This window comes from Amorphotheca resinae (genome assembly GCF_003019875.1).
Source record: "Amorphotheca resinae ATCC 22711 unplaced genomic scaffold M430scaffold_5, whole genome shotgun sequence".
NCBI lineage: Eukaryota > Fungi > Ascomycota > Leotiomycetes > Helotiales > Amorphothecaceae > Amorphotheca > Amorphotheca resinae.
This window is the reverse complement of record NW_020194475.1, coordinates 525,201-550,797: the sequence shown is the minus strand read 5'-3', so window position 1 is coordinate 550,797 and position 25,597 is coordinate 525,201. Positions and strand designations below refer to the sequence as shown.

The 25,597-nt window shown below is 48.9% G+C and overlaps 15 protein-coding genes across 15 annotated transcripts; 7 read left to right on the top strand and 8 right to left on the bottom strand.

Moving 5' to 3' along the window:
• Positions 1–238: 238 nt before the first annotated feature.
• On the top strand, positions 239–2,719 carry M430DRAFT_138323 (hypothetical protein). Its single transcript, XM_024862563.1, has 5 exons — positions 239–365; positions 431–1,187; positions 1,249–1,749; positions 1,854–2,327; positions 2,378–2,719. Exons 2-5 carry the CDS (start codon positions 553–555, stop codon positions 2,691–2,693), a joined length of 1,926 nt encoding a protein of 641 aa, XP_024721408.1. The 5' UTR covers positions 239–365; positions 431–552; the 3' UTR covers positions 2,694–2,719.
• A 490-nt stretch (positions 2,720–3,209) lies between these two features.
• Positions 3,210–4,065, bottom strand: M430DRAFT_34510 (hypothetical protein). Its single transcript, XM_024866569.1, has one exon. The coding sequence runs from the start codon at positions 3,964–3,966 to the stop codon at positions 3,232–3,234; it is 735 nt and encodes a 244-aa protein (XP_024721407.1). The 5' UTR covers positions 3,967–4,065; the 3' UTR covers positions 3,210–3,231.
• Positions 4,066–4,148: 83 nt separating this feature from the next.
• M430DRAFT_138318 (hypothetical protein) lies at positions 4,149–6,201 on the top strand. The gene is made up of 3 exons (XM_024862562.1): positions 4,149–4,359; positions 4,416–4,824; positions 4,883–6,201. Exons 1-3 carry the CDS (start codon positions 4,182–4,184, stop codon positions 6,090–6,092), a joined length of 1,797 nt encoding a protein of 598 aa, XP_024721406.1. The 5' UTR covers positions 4,149–4,181; the 3' UTR covers positions 6,093–6,201.
• A 217-nt stretch (positions 6,202–6,418) lies between these two features.
• On the top strand, positions 6,419–7,447 carry M430DRAFT_41483 (hypothetical protein; the record flags this gene model as incomplete). The annotated part of the gene is made up of 2 exons (XM_024867483.1): positions 6,419–6,687; positions 6,742–7,447. The coding sequence occupies 2 exons, from the start codon at positions 6,419–6,421 to the stop codon at positions 7,445–7,447; spliced, it is 975 nt and encodes a 324-aa protein (XP_024721405.1).
• Positions 7,448–7,538: 91 nt separating this feature from the next.
• M430DRAFT_119583 (hypothetical protein) lies at positions 7,539–9,036 on the bottom strand. The gene is made up of 2 exons (XM_024861752.1): positions 8,466–9,036; positions 7,539–8,414 (listed from the first exon to the last, which is right to left on the bottom strand). Exons 1-2 carry the CDS (start codon positions 8,950–8,952, stop codon positions 7,792–7,794), a joined length of 1,110 nt encoding a protein of 369 aa, XP_024721404.1. The 5' UTR covers positions 8,953–9,036; the 3' UTR covers positions 7,539–7,791.
• Positions 9,037–9,291: 255 nt separating this feature from the next.
• On the bottom strand, positions 9,292–11,053 carry M430DRAFT_119578 (hypothetical protein). Its single transcript, XM_024861751.1, has 5 exons — positions 10,773–11,053; positions 10,621–10,703; positions 10,215–10,443; positions 9,849–10,080; positions 9,292–9,797 (listed from the first exon to the last, which is right to left on the bottom strand). The coding sequence occupies exons 1-5, from the start codon at positions 10,822–10,824 to the stop codon at positions 9,404–9,406; spliced, it is 990 nt and encodes a 329-aa protein (XP_024721403.1). The 5' UTR covers positions 10,825–11,053; the 3' UTR covers positions 9,292–9,403.
• Positions 11,054–11,217: 164 nt separating this feature from the next.
• On the bottom strand, positions 11,218–12,344 carry M430DRAFT_138307 (hypothetical protein). Its single transcript, XM_024862561.1, has 4 exons — positions 12,272–12,344; positions 12,097–12,214; positions 11,937–12,044; positions 11,218–11,870 (listed from the first exon to the last, which is right to left on the bottom strand). Exons 1-4 carry the CDS (start codon positions 12,275–12,277, stop codon positions 11,548–11,550), a joined length of 555 nt encoding a protein of 184 aa, XP_024721402.1. The 5' UTR covers positions 12,278–12,344; the 3' UTR covers positions 11,218–11,547.
• Positions 12,345–12,725: 381 nt separating this feature from the next.
• On the top strand, positions 12,726–14,531 carry M430DRAFT_49829 (hypothetical protein; the record flags this gene model as incomplete). The annotated part of the gene is made up of 2 exons (XM_024868090.1): positions 12,726–12,833; positions 12,885–14,531. The coding sequence occupies 2 exons, from the start codon at positions 12,726–12,728 to the stop codon at positions 14,529–14,531; spliced, it is 1,755 nt and encodes a 584-aa protein (XP_024721401.1).
• A 14-nt stretch (positions 14,532–14,545) lies between these two features.
• M430DRAFT_100292 (hypothetical protein) lies at positions 14,546–15,370 on the bottom strand (the record flags this gene model as incomplete). The annotated part of the gene is made up of 2 exons (XM_024860623.1): positions 14,546–15,149; positions 15,204–15,370. 2 exons carry the CDS (start codon positions 15,368–15,370, stop codon positions 14,546–14,548), a joined length of 771 nt encoding a protein of 256 aa, XP_024721400.1.
• A 191-nt stretch (positions 15,371–15,561) lies between these two features.
• On the top strand, positions 15,562–16,011 carry M430DRAFT_18305 (hypothetical protein; the record flags this gene model as incomplete). The annotated part of the gene is made up of 2 exons (XM_024863841.1): positions 15,562–15,568; positions 15,632–16,011. The coding sequence occupies 2 exons, from the start codon at positions 15,562–15,564 to the stop codon at positions 16,009–16,011; spliced, it is 387 nt and encodes a 128-aa protein (XP_024721399.1).
• Positions 16,012–16,700: 689 nt separating this feature from the next.
• On the bottom strand, positions 16,701–19,167 carry M430DRAFT_18304 (hypothetical protein; the record flags this gene model as incomplete). The annotated part of the gene is made up of 2 exons (XM_024863840.1): positions 16,701–17,243; positions 17,302–19,167. 2 exons carry the CDS (start codon positions 19,165–19,167, stop codon positions 16,701–16,703), a joined length of 2,409 nt encoding a protein of 802 aa, XP_024721398.1.
• Positions 19,168–19,684: 517 nt separating this feature from the next.
• M430DRAFT_101395 (hypothetical protein) lies at positions 19,685–20,353 on the top strand (the record flags this gene model as incomplete). The annotated part of the gene is made up of 1 exon (XM_024860701.1): positions 19,685–20,353. The coding sequence occupies one exon, from the start codon at positions 19,685–19,687 to the stop codon at positions 20,351–20,353; it is 669 nt and encodes a 222-aa protein (XP_024721397.1).
• Positions 20,354–20,370: 17 nt separating this feature from the next.
• M430DRAFT_100089 (hypothetical protein) lies at positions 20,371–21,722 on the bottom strand (the record flags this gene model as incomplete). Its single annotated transcript, XM_024860607.1, has 5 exons — positions 20,371–20,849; positions 20,907–21,035; positions 21,085–21,186; positions 21,381–21,525; positions 21,582–21,722. 5 exons carry the CDS (start codon positions 21,720–21,722, stop codon positions 20,371–20,373), a joined length of 996 nt encoding a protein of 331 aa, XP_024721396.1.
• A 269-nt stretch (positions 21,723–21,991) lies between these two features.
• Positions 21,992–23,462, top strand: M430DRAFT_100335 (hypothetical protein; the record flags this gene model as incomplete). The annotated part of the gene is made up of 4 exons (XM_024860626.1): positions 21,992–22,105; positions 22,154–22,998; positions 23,052–23,257; positions 23,305–23,462. The coding sequence occupies 4 exons, from the start codon at positions 21,992–21,994 to the stop codon at positions 23,460–23,462; spliced, it is 1,323 nt and encodes a 440-aa protein (XP_024721395.1).
• Positions 23,463–23,754: 292 nt separating this feature from the next.
• M430DRAFT_229763 (hypothetical protein) lies at positions 23,755–24,698 on the bottom strand. Its single transcript, XM_024864806.1, has one exon. The coding sequence runs from the start codon at positions 24,574–24,576 to the stop codon at positions 24,046–24,048; it is 531 nt and encodes a 176-aa protein (XP_024721394.1). The 5' UTR covers positions 24,577–24,698; the 3' UTR covers positions 23,755–24,045.
• Positions 24,699–25,597: the final 899 nt, after the last annotated feature.

Here is a 25,597-nt window from a genome sequence, read left to right as displayed (position 1 = left end):
TTGCGGTTTGATCCAAACGCCGCCGCTCGCTAGAAGGTTGCAGCCGTCTACGGTCAACCTACACAGGAGTCTAAGAACATACTACTGTACATACTCCGGATCGTGCTACTTACTCGGTACAATCCAAGAACCAAACTCCTACAGACCCGAAGTCCAAGACCTCGTCCCTCTTCTGCCGAGGATCGAACCTCCCCCAGACACAAGCACAAAGGACGGCGAGCAGACCCCTCTACTGTATCGTGTGCCTCGTGTGTGCCCTACTTGCAAGACTCCAAGTCTCAGGGTAGGGAGCAGCCGAGTCGGGATCCCAGAGTACACGGCGTTGGAGAAGTGGACGCTGGACTGTGGAAGCCTGGAAGGTAAAGGTAAATATCCATCTCACTTTTGTTTTTGGAGCCCGCCACAGTGGATTTCGATCTGACCTCCCCAGACCACCACCGCCTCCCCCCCGACGAGAGTATAAAATAAACCGCCTTCACAGTCTTTCGTTCGAAAACATCTCGATACCAGAAGCCACTACCTATATCTATCGAATCGGCATCCGCCTTCGCGATGGAGAACAACAACCAGAACCGTCTCTATCTCAACTTCGGGAACAACGATACCAAGTTCGTTGCCGACAGTCGCACCTATCCCACCACCCCCTCTACCTTCCCAAACCCCGTCTTCCAATCTCATCCCCAGGGCGCTCAGCAGGCTCATCTTCAGAATGGCCAGCAGCAGCACCAGCAGTACGCTACAGGCTTTGCGCCCCAAGGCTACTTCATGAACAACCCATACCCTCCTACCTATCCCAGCCAACCTCCCTCTGCCTACGCGCAAGCACCACAAACCCCCCAAGCTTCGTACCAGCAACGAGCTAACAATGACCCTACTAATGGGCTTGTTCATCAATTCTCTCACCAGAACCTCGGTGGTGCTCGTACTACACCTTATGGCTCACGTCAACCATCCCCTGCCTATCAACGTCCTCGCACTGCTGGCGCACCTGGACAAGCTGGCTACGGAAGCTACCTAAATGCACCTATGCCTACTCAAGCTTCTCATCAGCCTGAGTTTCAGTTGGCTCCAGAGCGAAACCCCGACAAGTACGGTCCTGTTGCTCAGAACAACCAGAAGAAGTGCGAGCGACTGGCTTCCGACTTCTTTAAGGACAGTGTCAAGCGCGCTCGAGAACGCAACCTCAGGTTAGTTGATCTTCTCTAGATCAACACACATTATAACATACTGACATTCAATCTCTTGTAGACAGAGCGAGATGGAGCAACGATTGGCGGACCCTAACCAGTCTCAGGCCAGACGCGAGCAGACCTGGTCCAACTCGGGGAAGCAGGAAGGTAAATATCTGCGATTCTTGCGTACCAAGGACAAGCCAGAGAACTACAACACCTTGCAGATCATTGGTAAGGGCGCTTTTGGTGAGGTCAAGCTTGTTCAGAAGAAGAATGATGGCAAGGTTTACGCTATGAAATCCTTGATCAAGAGCGAGATGTTCAAGAAGGACCAGTTGGCTCATGTTCGTGCTGAACGCGACATCTTGGCTGAGTCAGACAGTCCCTGGGTCGTCAAGCTTTACACCACCTTCCAGGACAGAGACTTCTTGTACATGTTGATGGAGTTCTTGCCAGGAGGTGATCTCATGACCATGCTCATCAAGTATGAGATTTTTTCCGAGGACATCACTCGTTTCTACATTGCGGAGATCGTCTTGGCTATTGAAGCTGTCCACAAGTTGGGCTTCATCCATCGGTAAGTCTTTCAAGCCTTTGTTGCATCGCTCTTGGTCATTAGAATGGACATGTGGGCCTTTCAACGGAGAGCTGAGCATTTTACTTACTGCTTTACTATTTTAGCGACATCAAGCCTGACAACATCTTGCTCGACCGCGGCGGCCATGTCAAGTTGACTGATTTCGGATTGTCTACTGGTTTCCATAAGCTCCATGACAACTCATATTATCAAAACCTTCTTCAAGGAAAATCCAGCCGACCTCGTGATCGCAACTCCGTCAATCTCGATCAGATCAATCTCACTGTTAGTAACCGTGCTGTAATTAACGATTGGCGCAAGTCTCGACGTGTTATGGCATACTCCACGGTTGGCACTCCAGACTACATCGCACCAGAGATCTTCAGCGGACATGGTTACGGACAGGATTGCGACTGGTGGAGTCTTGGTACGATCATGTTTGAGTGTCAGGTCGGCTGGCCTCCGTTCTGTGCTGAGGATGCTCATGACACATACCGAAAGATTGTCAACTGGCGCCAAACTCTGTACTTCCCAGAAGATGTTCAATTGGGTCCCGAAGCTGAGAATTTGATCCGAAGGTATGACCGTGAACCATTTCTTAAGGAACCGAACTAATCCTCTCTTTTAGTCTTGTTTGCAACACCGAGAATCGTCTTGGCCGTGGAGGTGCAGATGAGATTAAGAACCACAAATTCTTCCGTGGAGTTGAGTTCGATACTCTTCGCCGAATCCGAGCCCCATTCGAGCCCAAGCTCAGCTCTAACGTCGACACCACCTACTTTCCGACTGATGAGATTGATCAGACCGATAATGCTACGCACCTCAAGGCTGCAGCTGCGGCCGCTGCGGCAAATGGTCAGTCTCGTAATGATGATGCACCCGAAATGAGCTTGCCATTCATCGGCTACACCTTCAAGCGCTTTGAGAACAACTACTTCAGATGATTCTCTACGCCACCCAGCTCGGATGCATTTCGTCGTACAATAGCAGAACCTGAGCGTCTTTGCTTCGCTCCTATTCTCGCAATTACCATCAACCGCAGTTTGCGCAGCGTAGGATACATCGGATGTGTGGGTCATTGCATGGCTTGAGAAGGTTATCCATGAGATGTCACCTTGCGTTACCTTGTCTTCTCTTTGGGCTGGGAGCATAATGTCGCTACTCACGAGGCATCGCGCGATATTGCTTTCGGTCCTATCATGAGTACAAGTAATGACAGCTTTGCTTTTCCAACAGGTTTCACCAGGCTTCTTTTGCCAATGGCAAGGACCTTTTCCTCGGCAATTTCAAAGGCCTAGAATTGATGTATGCTACTGGCATGACAAGATCTTAATCACAAATGACATGAATGATATGAATTTTCCCCATTTTTTTGCAGAAACCCTTGACCTTTGTGACTCCCAGTAACTCCATGCTTATGGCAAAGCCCCCGTTCTCACTGTCCAGGAGCAAATGTACAATTTAATGATCCAAAACCTCTGCTCATCTCCTAGCAAGCCCTGATGGAGCCAGACCCGGCACACCGCTATATCTTTCCTCTCTCTCTGTCTTAAACATGACTTGTACCCAGAACTCCTTCAAATCTGCATCCCACCAAGTCCAGAACCTGTCATTCGTGCGGTCGATCTCTCTTGCCTGAAGCTTGAACCCACACGTCTCATACGGCTCAGCCGCCACCAACATGTACTGAAAGTTCTTGTCCGGAGGATCATCCACCTTCTGCTCATACGCGCTCATGAATCTGACCTTCGGCTCGACATCGGGCGATATCTCAGGATACTGCAGCTGGAACAGCAGACCCTGCTGCCTCGTGACCGGATCCCGCGTCTTCGTGATCTTGTAACCCGGGCGTCCAATCTTTATAACGTTCTTGCGGACGCTCACCTGCGCGCCCACCATGCCTATCGGTAAGCCTGTCACAGGATCAGTGCCCGCGCGCCCTTCCTTCTGTTCTCGTGCTGCGCGGCGCGCGAGGTTGGTCTGGTGCTTTCGCCCCTGCGTGTGCGCGAGGTAGGAGCCATCGTTCTGGTGGACAGTCAGGCAGAGACGGCACTCAAATGAACCGACGTGGTTCTTGAAGAAGTATGGGTCTTTGTCGAGGTCGATGGTTTCGAGGGCGAGTTTGCGCAGGCGCTCTCGTCGATCGGCGTTGGTTGCTGAGGTAGATGCTACGCCTCCACCGCCGAATTTCGAACCCGCGCGGTTTTGGTAGTCCATCTTGAGAGGGGGATGGAGATAATGGACAAGATGTTCGGATTCGCAATATGCGTGGCAAGACTTGTTGTTGGAAGTTGCGTAGGTAAGGTATGTACTGAGTTACGATGTATGATGGAAGGCAAAGGTCCAAAAATGTTCGGCTGCAGCCGAGTTCTTTCAGCCTCTTCGACCAAGGCTACTGCAGGTACTCACCACTCTGCAAAACACATCATGCAATGCCTGTCGAATACCGTGTAGGGCAGCGGGTCTCCTTTAAAGGTCATCGATGCACCGTTCGGTACATTGGTGCCGTCGAAGGAACAGACCAGAATAAGATATGGCTTGGAGTTGAGTGGGATGACCCAGCACGAGGCAAACACAATGGAGAGTATCTTGGCCGGAGTTACTTTAAGTGTATGTTCTTCAAATAATTGGGCAACAGTAGTTTCAAATGCTAACTATTGTCATAGGCAAGAGCGCGTCACCAACCGCAGCATCATTTGTCAATCTGAAGAGTGCTCGAGCGGACCCTGAGCAGAGCTTCGTCGAAGCCGTTCGCAATAAATATGCTTTGGAGCTGCCGACCCAGCCCAACCCTGTGGAATCTGTACTCTCCAATAAGCCAATAGTAATCTCCACTAAGGAGGTTCAAGAGGTCGGTTTCGACAAAATCAGGGCAGTGCTGGCTCAACTGCATGAATTGAAGATAGTTTTGGTGGATGGCCTGCGAATCAACAAAGCAGAGACTCCGGCAGACTCCATCAAGCGGGATTGCCCAAAGATTGTGGAGCTCGACTTGAGTCGAAATCTCTTTGACAGCTGGGAGGAGATTGTCAACATATGTGGGAAATTACAAGATTTACGAATCCTCAAAGTCAAGTAAGAGGGGTCTGGACACTATACATTTCGTTCTTGGCTAATGCAACCTCCTCCTCAGCGAAAATCGACTGGATATACGTGCTGCAGATCTCGAAGGTGCCAAAGAAGCTTTTCGAGGAATACGTGAGTTGGAGCTGGATAATATGTCTCTGGGCTGGGAAGACATTCTCTCGCTATCGCACCACTTCGAGTCTTTAACAACCCTCAGTGCTTCCTTAAACAACCTCACAGTTCTTGATTCCTACATCTGCGGCTCGTTTCCACAATTATCTCTACTAAATCTTACTTCGTTGACCCTGGAATACAACAAATTTACCGCTCTTTCGGATTTAATCGACCTCAAATACCTTCCTGCTCTTGAAAAATTGTCCCTCAAGGGGAATGAAATCTCCGAAATTTTTCAGAGTGGATGGGATAGAGATATTCCAGCTTCAGAGAGGTCTCTTAAGTTTCCACAAAGGTTACACTACGTTGACTTATCTTACAATGCGATCCTGAGCTGGGGTTTTGTTGATGGCTTGGCCGATGTCTTTCCGGGGATGACAGCCCTAAGGCTTTCACATAACCCGATCAACCAAAGAAGTACGAATGCGGAAATGAAATCTTGGACCATTGACGAGGCTCATATGATAACTGTGGCGCGACTCGGAAAGCTGAATGCTTTGAACTATAGCACCATCTCACCAACAGAGAGGACGGAAGCAGAGACATATTATCTTTCTCAAATTGCTAAGGCAATGGCGGAAGTACCGGAGGGTCTGGAGCACACAATATCGTCACAGCACAAGCGATATGCTGAGCTTTGCAAGAAACATGGAATTCCCGATGTAATTCGAAAACAGGTTGAGACGGTCAATCCAGATTTCCTCGAAGCTCGCCTAATCAAGTTCACATTTTATATGCTCCGGAACACACAGTCTGGCCAGAAGGAAGTCATCACCAAAGAACGAGAAATCCCAAAGGGGCTTGATGTTTACCGCGTCAAGGGCCTTGTGGGGAGGATGTTTGACGAAAAGCCAATGAGTCTAAGATTGATATGGGAGACTGGAGCAATGGATCCCGTTGCAGGAAGCGATGATATTATGGATGATGATTTCGACGAAGACCTCCCAGCGGAAAGCGAGTTTCCATCGCTAGGAAAGCACGAGTCCTCCGTAAAGCAACTGGGCAGATTTGTGCAAAGAGAGGTTGAGATTGAGGATAGCACACGACATATCGGAAATTGTATTGATGGGATGGAAGCGAGAGTTCGAGTTGAACTGAGATGAGTAGCACCAATACCATATACCCGATTGTTTGTTTGACTGCCATTTGTATGCTACAGCTTTATACGAGGTGCTCTATCTTCCAGATATCAATCAAAAAGTGATTGCCCACATGCAAGCAAAGTAGGTCAGTTTGATTTTTTCACTTACACGTCAGTAGGCAAACTCTCAGGCCATGAAATCTCTATATCTAGTCAGGTTTTTTTCCCTTGTCTCTTGTCGTCATGGTTATCTTTCTCATTGTGGTGGGTAATATTTCCAAGTCTATCACAATCCACTGTGCATGAAGGCTGTTTCCGCGTTGAATCTTCAAGAGATATCTCATAGGCATGCCTGTTACCTGCGAAAATGCTTCCAAAGAAAGCAAACCATGGCCAGGATATTTCCTCGTCCGCACCACCGGTGACATCGTCCCCCTAATTGCCGTCGACGAGCTACCTCCCGGTACCAATCTAATCGGTGTCCCAAGGTCTCTCGACCTCGAGTCCACCATCGGAATGTTAAATCTCGGTCTCCAGCAAAGCAGCGGCTCTTTCTATCAGCTCACCGAGCCCAAAGAAACCAAAACCATCTCAAAGGATCCTAGTCCCAGCTCGAAGTAGGTCCTCCCCTGACCGGGAGAAGACCAAAATTGACATCCCCTTGCGCAAAGAACACCTAAACCAACATCACCATCCCGTCCCACAAAGCCCAGCGAGATTCATCAACCCAGCGCTCCCCGCGCTGCGTCACACACCACTGCCGATAGCGACACCGACACGCGCTCATCTACGCCTCACACCTTGTCAGCGCGTCCTAGACCCGAGCCCCAGGTCTGTCGCTACTGGTGCACGCACGGCATCTGCAAATGGGGCCAGCAGTGCCGCTACCGCCATCTTATGCCGATGACGCTCTCAGGCCTTCAAGAAGTCGGGCTGAGCAACTGGCCAGCCTGGTACCGCGCGCTCAACCCTGGATACTTTGCGGGTGGAAGTGTTAGTCCTCAAGAAGGCGGTAGGCGGCAGAGAGCAAGTGCATGTGCGGGAAATGGATGCTGTGGGCCAGCTTTGGATTCGGCGCTGGCGAGGACTAGGATTGGGTGGGGGAGAACGGGTGGTGGGAGGATGGAGGGGCGTGAGACGGATGAGGAGCTGGGGGAGCAGGTCTTGAGAAGGTTGAGGAGTATGCCGAGGGCGGAGACGGGGAAAGGGACCCCTGAGAGGCGCGACCTTGTTAGTAGAAATGTTCTGCTTGAGAGGGCTGCTGTCAAGGATACTAAGGATTGGGAGGAGGAGAGTTGTGTTGTTGAGGCTGGTGCGGAAGAGGTTGCTAAGAGGAAGACTGGTGGCATGGCGAAGGAAAAGTTAGTCGATGTTTGAGTTCATCTGGAAGATGGTGATTGGAAGGGAAATCATCTTACTTGCTCCTTAGTGCGTTCTTAAATGCCATATCTGTTCTATTGGGCAGAGGGCATCTTCTAGATTTCAAAAGAATGCATTCGCAAGTCGAGATTGACTTCATGGGAAAAGGGGCTCTGGTCTAAAAGCCTGAGAGGAAGGAAACCTTAGCTAAAATGCCAATCCAGTTACATTACAGTACATATAGCTGATCTTTCCACTGATTATATCGTTCATAAGACTGCCTGGTGCAGTTAGTGGATGATAGCAACGCTGAAACCCAAATAAAACTCCAAATTCGCCTTCCTTGCCTTTCCGTTCGTTCATTACGCCTGAGATAAAGAAGCCAGGACCGCCGCCGCATCCCTGTCCTGAGCGACAGGTTGACCATTGGCAGACGTTGGGTTTGGTGACTGGGTAGGGCCCCGAGGAGACAAAGCTGCCGCCGCGGCCCTGATCTCTTCAGCACTTGGTAGCTTCGCCAGCCCCGCTAAGACCTCCTTTCTCCTTTCGTGCCAGTCGACTTCATTTCTGATGACCTGATCTAGCAACACTTCTTTCTCCAGCCATTCTTTCTTTCGTAGCTCCTCCATGGCTTCGCATTGCCTCTTCAATAACTCTCCCTCCTCCTCTGCCCAGTGAACTTGCCTTCGTAATAATCGCCACAACTCCTGGGGACCCCTGGCTTCTTCCTCTGCTGTAAATCCAAGCTCGGGGGGATAGGAAGACGTCCAGCTTGAAGTGTCGGACCCGTTCGTAATTCCATTCGACTCGTACTGTCCATTTGATGGTGCTTGGGAATTTTTGGCGGCAAGTTTCAGACGTGAGTTTTTACTTGAAGGTTGCATCCCTTTGGGAATCGGGTCCGAGGGGCGAAGAGCTTCGGTTTCGTGGACAGTACGCATATGTTTCGCCAGAGCATCAGAGCGTGTGAAAGCACGGTCGCATTCTATTGCCAGCAGATTAGCAGATACTCAAATATTGGAATTAAGAGACTTACCAGGTAATGCGCAGTAGAAGGGCTTCTCTCTCGTATGACTTCGCATGTGCGCTTTCAAGGCGTATCCACTTGCATGGGGCATACTCCTCCTCGAGCAGTCCATCCACTCGCAAGTGTACTTCTTTTGCCTCGTCTCAATATGCTCATTATGTATGTGATCTACCAGCCTATCCATATTCCCCAGATCTCCCGCGTCACAGCCCATCCAGGAGCAAACCGTCACTTGTTCATGCGTTTCTTCGTCTTCAGGTCGGAGGTTGCTTGGAGAGTTGGGAACTTCGCCGGAAGTATCAGTCGATATGGAGACAGCATCATCATCGACATGTGGTATAGGCGTCGCGCGCATGGAGGAGGAATCTCCTAGCTTTTGTCTCTTGGCTGGAGGCATTAGGGCTTCTGCTGCCAATCTGTCGTGTTCTTCGTCGCCCTCGAAGGCGTCAGAAGAGAGGTCAGAAAGAGGAGACCCCACTGGAGATTCGTCGGTCATAGTGTAGAGCTTCGATTCACTGTATAGGGCTTCGATTCACTATATGCCGGTTGATTGTTTGCCAGGCGCAATGGAGCGGCTTCAGGAGCGGCTTCACAGCTCTGTCGCGGAACGGAGGTGAGGTTGTCGCGACGCGCGGAAAATGCCGAGATTCAACACAAAACGGCTCTCTCGCACTTGACGAGTTTTACGGTGTACATCTCACAATACTGATCTACGCATCACCCAAAAATTTGATAATTAGGAATCAATGGCCGCTACATGCTCTATCGTAAGTACACTTCACTTTCATTGTCAACTCAGACATCACTGTGCGATGATGATTAACAAGAGAGTTCTGCAATTCTGATGGCTTCTGCCACTGAAGACTTCTCAGTCATTACAAACTTCCTGAGCACATAAGCATCTTTCTGCATTCATCATTTTAATTCATGAAACTATGCTAATTAATTCAGCCCTCAATATGCAGAGCTGCCGGGCCTCCGTATCGGCCACCGACTACTGTGAACGATTTCAGAATCGAGTCGATTTCTGCAAGCTCCTCCTTACTCAATGCGACATCCTTCGAGTTCTCAACGACCCGTTCCACAGTTGTCGCACCTGGAATAGGGATGATTTCTGGGTTTCCATCCTTCTTGGAAAGACTCTTGACCCAACTAATGGCTAGTTGAGCTGGGGTGCAGTTTTTCTGCTTCGCGAATTTCACCAATTCGTTGACAAGCTCCAGATTCTTACCGAAATTCTCTGGAGAGAATCTAGGTACCGTCCTGCGGAAATCCCCTTCTGGGATATCTTCTGGCTTAGTGATTTGTCCTGTCAACATTCCACGGCCAATAGGTGAGTACCTGTTTTCTCGTCAGAATTTGGGAAACTCGGAGATGAGCAAATGCACATACGCAACAACAGGGATATTGTGACGAGCACAAGATTGTGCCACTCCATTGGAGAAAATGTCCGTTGCCCACAGTGAGAGTTCCACTTCAGCAGCCACGATCTTGGTGACCTTCACAGCCTTTTCAATCGTAGCTGCCGAGACCTCGGACAGGGCAATACCTCCAATCTTGCCCGTCTTGACATATTCCTCATCAAGTACCTTCAATGTCGTCTCGATTGGAGTGTTCTTGTCCACTGGGAAATCGCAAAGTTAGCGCTGACTCTATATCGCACCATTGATTTGAGTGAGCAGGTTGGAGACCGTCTCGTGAGCAGGAGAGAAGGTGGGATAAGTGATGAGTAGATCAGATAAGGGTTGACTGCCATACCTCTCGCGCATTCGAAGATGTCAATCTTCTTTTTGCCATTCAGAAGCTTCAGGCAGGTGTCCACCGATCTTCGGACGTTCTCTGGACTTCCATCGGGGTGCATATCTTTCAGTCCTCCTTTGATACTGAGAACGACCTTGTCTGCATCTTCAGGATACTTCGTAAAGTAGTGTTCCAGAAGCGTAAGAGAGTTGTTTTCTGGGGTCCCATAGAACTCCCCTCCATTCCACTAGATGGATCATTAGTGAAATGCTTCAACAAAACCAAAAAACGAGTTTGAGGTCATGATTCATAGGCTGTAGGGCAAGTTCACTCCCAAGAAAAGCGTGGAGAGTAAATTGTCCTATTGCTTCTGAAACGGTCTGAAAACAAGCAAGCACGTGGTCGCTCTAGGAGGAGTCCTTACGAAATTGCAGCCAGCAGCGAGGGAGGCTTTCATGGCCTTGAAGGACTCTTCCTCGGGCTGGGGAGTTGGGCGCCAGGTCAGGCCTGCATTCCTTGTTAGCCATTGCTTCAATTACGGCGGGGCATTCTTCGTAGATCTAGATAGAAACTTACCCATGAGCCCATAGCCGGTGGAGCCGATTTGCTTTCCTAGGATTTCGGGCATGTTGTCTGGTATGTGTAGTTGCAGTTGCAGATGTTGGAGATTGCTATCTTGGTATGTGGAAGAGTCGAGTGGGTTCAAGAAAAGGCCAGGCAAGCGTCTGGGTTAAATAGAAATTATCAGTCTCAACTCTTCAGGGACTTGCAAGCTGTGGAGTTGCGCCTCGGGAGTTAAGAGTCTATCCCGCTGCAAAGTCCGATGACGAAGGGTACGTGGAGGGGTTGCCTCCTAGGTGAGGCTAGGGTTACAAAGCTCAAGATAGCTCAAGATTTGATGTGATAATATTCACATATCTTGATAACGTAACTCCCGGAGTTTTTACGTTTATATCCTAAGACCTTATCTGTTTATGGCACTCATGCTGTACATACAGTACTGAACTCGGTGCCCTGAGTTCGGCGTTAAGGGGCGTTTTATTCGCTTATACTTAAGGTAGGCTACCCATCGGACAGATAACAGATCCTCGCAAGGTCCACCCATCCACGGTCTTGTATCTTTCGTCAGTCTTGCCAAACTTATGGCACAAACCGAATCTCCCACCTGACTTATTACAGTCCTAATAGTACAAAATAAAACCCAGCATCTTACTAGTACCATTATGCTGGGGTCTCTGCTCCCGGCAGGATATGCAAAGCAAAGCCCATCGTTATGTTCCTAACCCATTCTCTACTTCACCGTTCCTCATTCTCTCCAGCATTGTATAATCCTCACACTCATCGCTTCTTCTCAAGTAGACTTTTCCATCTCTCTTTTCTTCGCAGAAGCCGCTTCCTTGTTCTCGAAAGGAAAGGCACTCGTCCTCTTATCCGCACCAGTCTTTCTACTAATCCTGCCACTGCTGGTAGCAAACAAGATACACCAGAGGCCTATGGCGGCCAGAGCAGCTGATCCTGTTGTTCCCAGAACGAAGGTTGTCTGACCGCTCGTACTGAATCTGGTGTAACAGTAGAAAGCGCAGGCTGCATGGTAGACAGTGCTGATTGTCAAAGTTGGAACGGCGTAGGGGGCCTTCGGGTCAGAGGCTTCAGTAGTGACCCTCGCATTGGTTGCTGAGAATGGTTGGTAAGTTTGAAACAACAGCCTACACATTCAAAGCAGGGAAATGGACGACATACTGTCAGATATTGAGGATGTTAAGGGCACTGAACCCGTCAAAAGGACAACCAGTATGGCCAAGGTGAGCAGAGCCATTCCCAATGATCTCGAGAAGTATGTCTCGAGGACTGTCTCTCTCGTGAGCTAGAATTACCCCAATTCATTGCCATGAATACTAACCGGTTGGCTCTCGGACCTCAGGTGAGAGAAGGGCGAGTATAATTGTAGGTGAACAAATCAAAGGAGCCGATTGAAGAGCAAGCCATCCGGCAGACCCATAGCTGAAGGCGTAGAATACCTAGGTACGGAAATATTAGCTTGTACCAATCTAAGAAAACTTGATTCAAAAACATACATCCATGATTGTCACTAAATCTTGATCTTTAAAATTTCAGATATGAAATTGTTATTTACGTTTGAAAGGAAAAAGACTCGACATTGAAATGGGACTCAAAAGCCCATTAATATAGGTCCCTCACCTACATAGGTCATTCCTGCTTGAATCTGGTTCAACGTCATCGAGGATTCCTCAGGCACGAACCCCTCAAGTTAGCGCGGGGTCAAACGACCCCTGCTATTGATAACGCCACAGGTCAGAGGATCTCCGAATCGGACGATGCTGATTATCAACACGCTTGTGCTTGAATTTTTCTCAACTCCAGCTTCATCCCTCCATCTTCAGACCTCTTAAATGATAAACACATTGAGCATTTCTTCACCCTATCTTCTAAAGGAGTGAATTCAATATTTAAACCCAGAACCACAAGTTTTCAGATTCAGCGGCGCGTGGCGCGCCCGCATCGGCAATCATGAGCGCAATCCTTTCAGCAGACGATTTGAACGATTTCATATCTCCAGGCGTAGCATGTATCAAACCAGTGGAAACCTTGCCTGCTGCAAAGCCCGCCGCCGAAAATGTAAATACCGCTCTTTTCTCTTACAAAAGACTTTTTCTAACGATCATCTAGGATTCCTACGAAGTCAGCTTCAATACCGACCAACCACTCCCTTCCGACCTGCCCCCCGCCCAAATCTCCCTCACAGACTGCTTAGCATGCTCAGGCTGTGTCACGTCCGCCGAAGCCGTTCTCGTATCTCTGCAATCACACGCCGAAGTCCTACAAGAGCTCGATTCTGCGCCGGGTCTTCGCTTGCGTGGCAACCCTTCCGGGACTGGTATCGGCATCGAGAACCTCGATACCGGAGGGCGTATATATGTGGCAAGTGTTAGTCCACAAACGAGAGCGAGTATCGCAGTTACATTTGGAGTTACTGAACGGGAGGCTGGATATATGATCGAGCAGTTATTAAGTGGGCCGAAAGGGATAAAGAATCGAGCGGTATACAGGAACGCTTTCCAGTGGGTGGTGGATACAAATGTTGCTCGGGAGGCATGTTTAGTACTTGGGGCTGATGAAGTGATGGAGTCAATGACGGATGGGCCAAAACCTTCAAACGAAGCGGAGGATGGTGCTGCCATGAAGCAACCCAAAAAGCCCATACTCACATCGTCGTGCCCTGGATGGATCTGCTACGCTGAAAAGACACATCCTCACGTCTTACCACATCTATCACGGCTGAAATCACCACAGGCATTGATGGGGACGTTATTAAAGACGACTCTTAGTCGAAAACTTGGAATTTCTCCGGACAGAATCTGGCACGTTGCTATTATGCCTTGCTTTGACAAGAAACTAGAAGCGAGTCGTGAGGAACTCACAGATGCTGTTTGGGAAGGAACCGGTACTCGTGGTGTTCGAGATGTTGACTCCGTCATCACCAGCAAAGAATTGCTTATGCTCGCTGAATCTAGACGTGTCGATTTTTCCACCTTACCCCGAACGCCGCTCTCCTCACGGATACCGTTCCCAGATCCAAAGCTGGATTCATTCCTCTTTCCACGAACCCGGCGGCATGGCAACGGTAAGCCAGAAGCTGGTTCCTCTGGAGGAAATCTTCATTACATCCTCCAGTACTTTGCATCCCAACACGATGGTGCATCTATTCAGACGACCCGTGGACGCAATGCCGATGTTGTGGAATATACTGTCACTTCCTCAACCGGTGAGATTCTTCTCAAGACTGCGCGATATTATGGGTTCCGGAATATTCAGAACCTTGTCCGTAAATTGAAGCCTGTCAAACCATCTCGTATGCCTGGTGGAAAGCCTATTGGCAGCGCCAGAAGGCCAGGAGGGAAACCCAGCGGGCCAGACTATGCCTATGTCGAGGTTATGGCCTGCCCAGGTGGTTGTACCAACGGTGGCGGTCAGATTAAGGTTGATGATCCCGTGGTAACTGGCCGTGAAGGTTCCGAGGTGAAGCCTGGACCCCTTGAGCAGAAAGCATGGTTGGCCCAAGTCGACGAGGCATACTTCTCTGGAGAAGATAGTGGTAAAGAAGACGAGATCCAAGATAATCGAGATGATATGGTAGATGGAATTTCCCCGGCATATATAAAAGATACCCTGGAGCACTGGGCTGCCACAACAGGCATAGATTTGGGAAGATTGGTATACACGAGCTATCGGGAGGTAGTCAGTGATGTTGGTAAGAAACCTGGAGACACGGAAAGGGTCATAGAGATCGCCGGGAAAATCGGCGGAGGTTGGTAATCTAGAGCAGAAAATCAACTCTTTCTGGCGCCCCTGTTTGCGAATCCAAACCCTCCCCTGCCGCTTCCATCGGGTCCTCTGGGTGCTCGAATGACTTGCTCCTCGTCCCGTGATGTTGATCGTCCCGAATGTGAAGAATCTCCATTGCGCCTTTGTAGTGTAACCGGCTTCGGGGTATAATTGGGATCAAATAGCTCCTTGGTACCTGATTGACTCGCTGGCCGCCGATTCTCTTGTCTGTCACCTCCTCTGTCGCCACCTCTGCTTCGACCCTTGCCCCTATTTGGTCTCCCATCTTCCATTGGTGGTGTAGCAGTACGAGGCGTTGAACTACCTGACGGAGAGCCCAAGATTCTTGCGCGAGCTTCATCATACCTTCTCTGTTTCTCCTCCCGTTCGCGTTGCGCCTTCAATCGCAGCTCTTCGGGCGTAGGCTGGTCCTTCTTCTGCTCCTCCTCATCGTCATCATCATCTAAGGTCATCTTAGCAAGTCCAGTAACAGGATCAATGCGCTGGACTACGGGCTTGCGACTCAGGACTTTGAGCGCTGGCTTGAATTCTTGCTTAAGAGGCACATTGTCGCGCGCTGCTAGGAAGTGGAAGGTCTCTGGTGCTTCCCTATATCTATGATTAGTATATCAGAACTTAGATTTAGAAACGGTGATGTTTTACGCAGATTCCCAAATCTTCTTGTTCGTTTCGGCGTGCCTTGCTAAGCGCTCAGCCTTGGAGATCTTTGCTTGTTCCTCGGCCTTCGACGTCTCTGCCACATCTGCCTTATCTGCCTGTGCTTCCCAATCGTCATCCCAGGCATCTGGGATGGTGGCCTTCTTGCTCATCTTGTCTGGTGGTTTCGAAGATTGTGCACAGGTTGAAGCAGGGGTGAGGATTTTGGTGCAGTCTGGTTCGCGTTCTCGGCTGGTGTTTCCCGCGGTGGGGAAGGAAACATCATCCATTCTGATTTGGAGCCTTGATCCCGACTGCCATAACCCAACATCAGTATCTTGAAATCTAGAAAGTACAAAGGAACATGTCTTGTAAGCGAAGAACGGCTCTACTGATATTGCATTCTCTTCGTGAACCGAGCTGACAGATCCCAGCATCGCAGCAATCGTCACTTCCTGAAAACCAAGCCCCAGATCAAAACCCAGAGCATGACCAGGACGACCATACTATGATGGAGGCTCCCGATTCTCCTCCAGATACCCAGTCGGTCTCAGCCTCCAGCCAGCCCTTCTCCGCTCAACAACCCACCTCTCAGTCATCAGGCGGCAGCCGCTCTAACACGGAAGCGAAGCTCAACCATGGCGCACCAGGCTCGAGCTGGAATAACAAGAAGTTCTATGAGGAGTACGAGAGGGTATATGCTCAGGTTATAGACCAATCATGGGATAACAGTGAGTTCAGCTCCCGCGCGCACCTTTTGGAAGAGCTGGGGACTGATGGGTTGGATAGCCAAATACGGGGATCCTTTACTTAAGTGATTAAACGGTATATGGGAGATTGAGCATTATAATGAATGATCACGAATCGGCATGGTTATGGTGTTTGAGGATATATAAGTGGCGTTGTGTTGTACTTTGGCAGGCTTGTGGCGGAGGAGTGAGGAGTCTTGATTGAGATAGAGCTTAACGGGCAATTCTGCTCGCAGCTCGAGTGGACAGGATTGAGGCTCTACAAGCCACTAACCCCACAACTCGAAAAGACAGTGAAGGCCTAGGCAGCCTAGAATATATCCATAAAGGAAGGCATCGGTTGGTTGGGCTTATGTTCTAATCAAGAGGAGGCAATTGGGTTCAAGGACGCCTAGGTTATGTCTTCCAGTTTATTTACACACCAAACAGCCTTGCTCAGATACAGGCGATGTCTAAAATCTCTGTCCAAAGAAGTACATCGAACTCCCTCTCTACTAGAGCAAAGCCGAACTTGATTTATCTCGTACATAACTTGAAATACTCAGATCTCAATCTAAGGTTGTTAAACAACTGGTCGTCTATTCAAATTCCCTGTTTCTGCAGAGAATTTTTTGTTTCAAGTTTATTGTTTGAAGAGTAGTATTCGGATATCTTAGACAAACTTTTCCGCTGACATGCCTTTTTAATGCCTTTTCAATGCCTTTATAATGCCTTTTCAATGCTTTTTTTATGCTTTACCCCTTAACGTGCCCTCTCACCTTGACAAGGTACCCTTCACAATGCCATCGATAACAAGCCGGTCCTCGATAGCTACCTCTCCAATACCACTTGAATCACCACTTCCCTCTACCAACCATCTCTTGAGCAGATCGTTACTCTCCTTTGGCTTGACCTCGGGAGACCTTGTTCCCACAGTGACGTGTGCAACCTCGTTGACGCAATCCCAGCCCCCATCCACAAGTCGGGCAACAATTGCCATGATGCGATTGTCCCATACAACTGTCTCAAGCATAACTTTGCAGTCGCCTAGCTTATTCTCACTGTCTGCCTCTGCATGGAGCTCGGAGTATCTCTGCCAAAGCTCTGGATGTGCTGCTGCCGATGCACGATGTATGAGCGTGACGTGGAATTCCGGCTGAACGCGGTTGGTTTCCTTCAGCTGTCTGAAGAACTTGGCTTTACTAGAGGAGACAGACGCAAATGCGGTTTCGAGGATGTTGAGAATTTCATTCTTGGGCAGATTAACGGAAACGTACTCCAAAGGGCGTTTCTTCTTCATGACTGGCACTTGTATGTTCTAGGGGAAATATTAATACATCAAGCCTGGTTTCGGTTATCCTGGGACTGAAACTTACTTGGCTTTTCTGACTTTTTGGTCCAGGGTTCTTTGGTCCACGTCCTCCGATTTCATGTTTGATGTCTGGTTTATACTCGCTCAGAGCGAATTTTATAGCCTCGTCCAGGTCTTCGCTAGTAGGCATGTCTGTGAAGAGCTTTGGATAAAGGTTGCTCAGTTGACCTACAACAGTCTCTAAGTTTTCGCGGGAGTCGACGGTAGGGTCTAGGTCGATGACCGCGTCAAATCCGTCATCCGGCGGTGCATGAGGATTTACAGCCTCGAATCGGCGGATGAAACCTTCCATAATTCCAATAACCTTCTTCTGATCCGATGCTGCCTGGATTGTTTGGTGATTGTCCCCGCGCGAGAATACACGATTCTGTGTGACTTGTTTGATTTTGTTCAGGGCTTCCGGGGAATGTACATAGTTCAAAGCGACCAGTCGAACATGAGGATGGGTTAAATGAACGTCATCAAGGATCTGCTGTCGTTCGTGCCTTTGAGCATTATTTCGATCCGCAAAAACGACTGGCTTCTCCTCAAGCTGCGTCAAAACCTCCTTAGTAAACCGAGGCGGTCGATTTTTGCCCACGATGTTATCATTCTGCACATGGCCCCAACCAAAAAGATGCTGAAGAGCGACAGCGACAGTTGTCTTGCCGCATCCGAGAGTGGCAATAGGAACCAGAATGATATCCTTAGTGGTATCTTCAGGCGCACCTCCTAATGTGGCGTATTCTAAACGAATGATATCTGACCCCTTCATGTTCTTTTCCTTGAGGAAGTCGTCGCGCAGTTTGATGATGCCATGATTCTGTTGGTACTGCTTTCCTAGAGCGGAACTCTCAGCAAGCCTTCTGCGTGCATAAAGCAAGTATTCTTCGGTAATCTTAACATGCTTCTTGTATCTTGGTGGTTTTCCTGCAATCAGTGCCTTCGTACATTCACGCCACTGTCGGTACATCAGATAAGGCTCCTCGAACTTATACTTGAAGAACCAGTCCGAGTAGGAGCCCGAAGGACTCATGCGAGATTTGCATCGTATGACAAAACCTTCAATATCTCGACCATTGTATGAGCCAGTCTCAGCAACTCCCTCGAGGAAGGTCTTCATTGCTTGGACGTCGTCGATGACCAAGAAGTCTGTCTTTCGAAAGCCCCATTCGGCGGCGAAAGCTTGAACCTGAGGGCCAGAGTACGTCATGAACTCTGGGATATTGATGTTGATGCCATGAAGGTATAGCCCCGCTTTCTCCTTTCCGTACTCTAGAATATGCTCTTCGAAGTCATCGTCGCAGAGCTCGGCGACAGCAGTGGCATTCCTACTTCTCAACTCTCTTGCCAAATCTTGACGGGTCTTGCCGACTGCCTTCAGCTGTCTGTCGACCCATTTCTCTCCGGCCACGGCGTGGCTAAGGTCGGCATCATCCCTTGGGCCAGTTGAGTGCTTACTACAAACAAGCAAAGTGCCATCGTGGAGTCCGCTGATAAATATGATGCAGCCGTTTTCCTTAAGACCCAGTTCGTATGGGCCTTTGGTGTTGCTCTCGATATTTCTCCACTTGGTAGCATTGACCTCCCCCTCATTAAAGAACTTGTCGTATCCTCGGACAACAATTTCGGGCTGGCCCTTCTCGTTCTTCGCAGTGAAAAGGCCTCTTGCGTAGGTTGGGAGGTCGTCACGCTTGTAGTCCCAATCTTGAAACCTCCATGACGAGACGACAAGTTTCTCTGGAGATCCAACTACGTTAAAATCAGACTTTTTGCAGCTGAAGGTCTTTTTCCCTGTCTTCGAGCTTTTCTTTGTGCTTTCTTCGAGGTTGCGAAGCAAAGTCTGAACTTCTTGCACATCCTGCGGGACATAAGGTACCTTGCTCGCCATGGCAAAAGAGCGCCACTGCAGGATTGAAGGTGAAAGAGATCTTGATATGGTGAGAAATGGCTTTGAAGAGGTAGTACAGACAAGAGTGTTCAGCAAAGGGGACACGACTTTTCGGGTGACTTCCTTGCAAAACGGCATCCAGAATGCACGCAAAAATAATGCCGTTGAATCCTCTGTATATGGAGGATAGTGGGCAGCAGGCCAAGCCGTAGGGCTGAAGGTCAAGGCTGGAGGTTAGTCGCTACTTGGGTATGACTCTACTCCGTTCACCGTGTGATTGTGGACGGGTTTCTCTGATTCAGAGACCGAGACGTGGAGCGTGAAGAGAAAGGCTGAGCAGATCGTCGTGGATTGGCAGGGATGGGTCTTTCCAGCCAGACGAATAAGGTTAGCGTCATCACAGCCTTGTTTCTACCGAGTAGGTACGGCGGCCCGCTTCAATAATTTTCCTGGGTTCACCATAGCCATACACTCTGGAGACTCCCATCTTCTGGGTACACAGATTTACATGAGTGAGATGTCCTCCTCACAGCCCAATCCGTTCTTGTTGGCGGCCGACAACTCTCCCCAACTCCTCCCACTGCTCCGGGAAAATACGTCGCTCGCTTCCGCCCAAGACGAACATGGCTACTCTCTCATGCATGCGGCAGCATCATACAATCACCTCGATCTTCTTCGAGCGCTGGTCAACGAGCTACATGTCAACGTCGACTTGAAAGATGAGGACGGGGAAACGGCCTTATTTGTTGCGGAGACGATGGATTGTGCGAAAGTGCTAGTGGAAGAACTTCATGCGGATATCTCGATCAGAGGCGATGAAGGCAAGACAGCGAGAGAGAAAATTGAAGAAGAAGGCGAGTTCCCTGAGGTTGCGGTCTACCTGCGGATAAAGGAGTTGGAGGGGAGCAATCCTCAAGTTAACGGCGTCAATGGAACACCCGAGCTCAACGGAATCCATCCACCGCCGCCTCTTCCAGATGGAATATCTGTCAATCTTGGAACGATGGACCCTGAAGAAGACGCTGGTGAAGTGGTAGACCCAGAGTTCCGACGAAGAATAGAAGAATTGGCGCAACGAGAGGACTTCCAGGGCGAAGAGGGGCAAAGGCAGTTGAGGGAGCTTATCACGGAGGCTATTAGGGGCGAGATGGGCCAGCAAAGAGATGTTCGCAGACGGACTGATTGAGGGGGGATGTTTGCTATTTACGCGACCTCCCATAAAAGGTACTCGTTCGGTGCGTCAGGTACCTTCAATATGGTGCAATCCTTGCTACCTTCAACCCGGACTCCGCCGAATCCTCCCACGTAATAAACAAACCATGCTTCCTGGGGCACATTCAACAACGCGTGTACAAATAGCTTATGTGCCCAAGATGGAGACAAGAACCCTCGCCATGTGATCTTGACGAGATTCGATCTTGTCGTAGACTCTCCTGGGGGAACATATCGAGAAAGGAAAGAATCTATCTGATCGTCTGGATTAACCCTGGGGCTATTGAGTGAAATAAGAGATAGCCATTCGTGGGTCTCAACTGCGAAATCCTTGAAATCATCTCCATATTCGGAACTTGTATCTGTGGGTGGTTTGAGTGACGGCATATTGACTTTGATTTCTGAAGTGATATCAGGGACGACGGCCACCTTGGTCGGGAAATGTATATCCAGAGGATCAGGTGCCAGAGCTTACCGATCCGTCAGCATTTATGGACTTTTAGTTGTATCGCTGAGAAAACCCATACCTGTTGCCCCTAAATCACAGAATAGCCACGTGACTGGAGTTGAGAGGACATTCTTGAATGCGTAGACAATCCTGTCGAACCCCTTCTTCCCATGTAGCATTGAGGGCAGACGTAAATTGATTTCAACAACTGGTTGGGGCGTCAACTCAATTCTTCAGATGCTTTTTGGAAGACTTACCCCATCGAGGCTTCGTCTTACGTTTCCCCTTCACACCATCTGGTACTCCCGTTAGGCCCGCTCGTTCGTAGCTTTCCTTGTCAAGATACAAGGTCAAAATTCCTATTCAAACAATCAATGAGTAAATATACTCGGGGCAAATACATCGGGTGCCTACCTTCTTTCAAGGAGTACACATTATCAACACCACGTCGTCCCTCTGAGAGCATTAGAACGTTTCCTGCAATCCGTTGATTAGCCTCTATTTAAATAGTGTATCGGGGACCAGGATTTTAGGAACTGGCTAATCATCCTACCTTTTTTTATATACTCATTGAAAAATTCTCCTTCCAGAAGTGCTTTCAAAGGAAGTATGACCCTGCTATAAACAGGTTTGGTAGTCTCGTTGAAGAAGTCTTTTTTGATGATCTCATAGAGCTCTTCAGGTAGGATGAGCTCAGCCTTCAAAGAGAACACGTATATTAGCACAATTCATATAGAATTGGGGATTAGCTTACCTTTTGAATAAAGCCTTCATTCAAGATGGCAGCGAAAGGTTTTCTTTTCACAGGAGGCTGTTTGGGATCCAGGTGGCCCATTGTGCCGTGTGTAACGTAACATTTTGGCTCATTCTTAGTATCCTCGGGAAAATCCAGCATTTTGAAAGTGAGACCGCGGATTTCTAGTCTTGGGAGGCTGCTGTCGTGAAGGTTTTGTTACTTTATGGAGGTTGAAAGATCTCAAAAAGGTCTAGCTTAAAATTACTGTGCTGGGGTAAATCACGCTAGTCATTATACGGAGTACAATATTTTTGGCACTGGACAAGGCATCCCCCACCAGCCACAAACCGTTTGATGCACTTCAAAAAGGGTCAAATAATTCATGGGCCGTCATTCCTGGTTGAAATAGAGAAATCCTAGAGATCATGATGGAGTACATGATCAGATTCAGCCAAGTCCACGAGACGTTCCGTCTCGCAGAAATTACTGCCCTGGCCGTGGTCGAGGGAATCGAACTTGAAGTTCTTTCCCACAGTCTGAGTGTAAGTACATCTTCCTTTGTATCGTCCTTTTGCTCACAAAATCTCAAGTCACCATTCTGCTTTGTAAAAGTGCCATCCGAGGAAGCGGGCATCAGGTTGGTAAGAAGAAGCATTCTGGCCAAAGCAATCTATGAAGTTTGGGGGAACGGCTCCTCGTATGATGATCTTTTTGACAATGTTCGAGGGGTGTCACAGCATTTGTGGCCCCTGTACAAGAACTGCTCATTCAAATTCTCCGTCGATACATTCCAAGGATCCAGGACCAATTCAGAGCAGCGCAAGCTGATTGAACGCTTTGATTTCCTTGGATTTGAAGGACCAATCAAGATGAAAGGTGCGGAACAAGAGTTCTGTATCGCAGAGGAATGGCCTCTTCGTGCTGCTGCTCTTGGTATCAGTGAGCCACACTCTATCCACCTCGGGCGATTTCTGGGCGCCAGTGAGAGAGATGTCGTTGCCAAGTATGATCTCAAGAAGCGGAAGTATATCAGCACTACGTCCATGGACGCTGAACTTGCACTTATCACAGCCAATATTACTCTGGCCGGCCCGGGCAAACTTTTCTATGACCCCTTTGTTGGCACTGGTAGTTTTCCAGTAGCTTGCGCCCATTTTGGTGCCCTGGCTTTCGGGAGTGACATCGATGGACGTAGTATCAGGGGGAAAGGCAAGAATAATCTTCGGGCCAATTTTGTTCAGTATGGACTTACAGAGCAACTCGGAGACACCTTCGTTGCAGACCTGACAAACACACCCTTACGAGCGGCGAGGCTCTTTGATGGCATTGTATGTGATCCACCATATGGTGTTCGTGAGGGGCTGAAAGTTCTTGGAAGCCGAGATCCTACAAAAGGGAAGGAAATAGTATTCATAGATGGAAAGGCTTATCATACGTGAGTCTCTTCAAATCCAGTCACTGATTGTTGAGGTTCTGATCATCCCAAAGTGTCGAAGGATACGTTCCGCCAAAGCGGCCATACAGTTTCCTTGCGATGTTGGACGATATCCTGAACTTTGCAGCTCTTTCACTGGTTGATAATGGTCGACTGTCATTCTGGATGCCCACAGCAAATGACCAGGACCAAGAAATCCAAGTTCCGCAACACCAATGTCTCGAATTGCTCAGTGTTTGCACCCAGAATTTCAATAAATGTGAGTATTCTCTCACTGTTTTAGAATACAGAGACTAATTTATTCAGGGTCAAGAAGACTCATAACCTACAGACGGATCCCTGACAGCGAGGTCTCTGCGGCACCCATTAAGGAGCAAAGAACCAAGGAAAATGGGGTCAGTGCCGACGACCTTAATCCCTTTAGGAAAGGATACTTCCAGGGATTCAAATCGGTATCTACATGAAGCCTCCTCAAAGATGAACTTGATCACAAGGTGGATATCAACGTCACTATTGATTGTGCAAAGACGTCAGATCTTTGAGATTTAGTTCATGTCCAAGAAGTGGCACTCTTGCTCAGGCTGTGTTGGGGTTGATACCGCCCTCTCCGAACCGGCGATATCTGTTTCCGGCGTTTACCAACATCTCATCAACATTACAACCCTTAGCGGGAGCATCACGAATCCACGAACCCTGTCCATAGCATCGCTCATGGTTTGTGCCGGGACTCTAGGGGGAAGTTTGGCTCAGGGGATGCTGTGTCATACGGCGGAGGGAAAGGAGCTCTGAACATGAACGGGATGAAATGGGTTGGCTGCTATAACACGGGACAGAGGCTACCCGACATCACAACATTACTAGCCATATGAAAAGCAAAAGCAGTGGCAGAAGAACTCAAAAGTATATTCAGGCGAGACTACAATCATGAAAAGAAAAAAATTTGCCCTGCTGATCGAGCCATGCCCAAAGAATACCTCCACAAAAGCCCCCATCCACGAAGAGCGAAGATTCCCCCCAGCCTATTATCCCCAAGCCAGCACGGCACCTCTACACATTCCCCAACATCTTAAACGTCTTAGGCGGCTCGACATAAATGACATAACCCGGTTTCACATAGCCCTCCTCCTCAACAACGCCCATAACGCCCACCTTCTTACCGACCACCTTCCCCTTCTTATCCTTCAAACTGCACCTCTCCAGGAGTCCCTGCGGCCACTCCCCCAATCTCTTCCTCGGATCCCTCAACCCTGTAATGCGGACCACAGCATGTCCTTCATGATCGCCGAAATGCAATCTCGTGCCTTCGCCCAAACGCACCAGATCTACGCCTTGCGTCGTGATGTTCTCGCCTAGACTTCCTGGTGAGAGCTGGAAGGATGGGTAGCGTGAGGAGGGCGTGGCTAGGTCGGAGAATAGCTCGGAGGCCACGAGGTGCACTTGGCGGAGGTTGCTGGTTGAGGGCCGCGGACTGCAGTGCGCGTCTCCTTGGACGCCGTGTTGCCGCAGGAGATAGATGTAGTCGGTGGGCGTCTTGCCGAAGGTGTGCGTGTCGGATATGGAGACGGAGAGGACGGACATTTTTGATGGCTCGGTTGGTGATTATGGATAGATGCTGGATGCTTGATGCTTGATGCTTGATGCTATTCCTCGTTGATAATATCGATCGAGGTATGCGTATATATAGGTATATAAGGCTCACTCACTCAAACGAACCGACTTGAACCCAAGTAACGCCCCCTTCTCTCCAAGGAGGGGGTGAAAAAGCTCTCGTTTAAATAACCCAGCGAAGAGGGGTAGATACATAGATACCTAGATACATACATGGTGGTGTGTGGTGTGGGGGGTGTGGGAAACCCAAGCAAGACAGACAGAAGAAAGCTCTCAGATACCCAAAACCCAAAACCCAAAGTCTCCCCTCCCCCCCTCCTTTCCCACTCGAGAGACAGAGAGCCACGTCGCCGCTCATCAATCAATCAATCATCATCCCAATGGTCTGTCAGAATTCATAGAAGTAGATCATGCAACATGGGGGTCTGGAATCGGTGCCCACCCTTCACCCCTCCCTTTCATACATCCGCCAACTTTCTGCAGCGAGCGCTGCCGCGCTTGGGCATGTGATCTGTGTTGCGTGCATATTGGCTGGCCTGTCCTGTCACTTTTTTTCTTTTTTTATGCATGCTATGCATGAGTATCTGCGGAGCTAAGGATCGGATTAGTTAGGTAGTGATTTATTGATTGATTCATCAGTAAATACATATATGTACCTATGTATGTAAAATAATATATCGAGCTTCTTCTACCGACCTATCTATCTTATTATCCTTAAAATACAACATTCTGATTAGCGAGATGGTATCTTTATCCACAGCTGCCTGTATCATAGAGGAAATGCTATCATATGCTATCATATCATGCCCATGCAACTCGTATCTCAATCTAAACCCGTCCCGAACCCCATCGTCTCCTTGAAAGATGAAATGAACCTAGAAACTCCCTATACTGATCTGATTGATATATGCTCTCCCGCTCCGGACTCCTAAACATGTTTCTTGCCCTTGCCGCTCTCTAGATTGAGGTCTAACGACCACAGTGAGTCCCA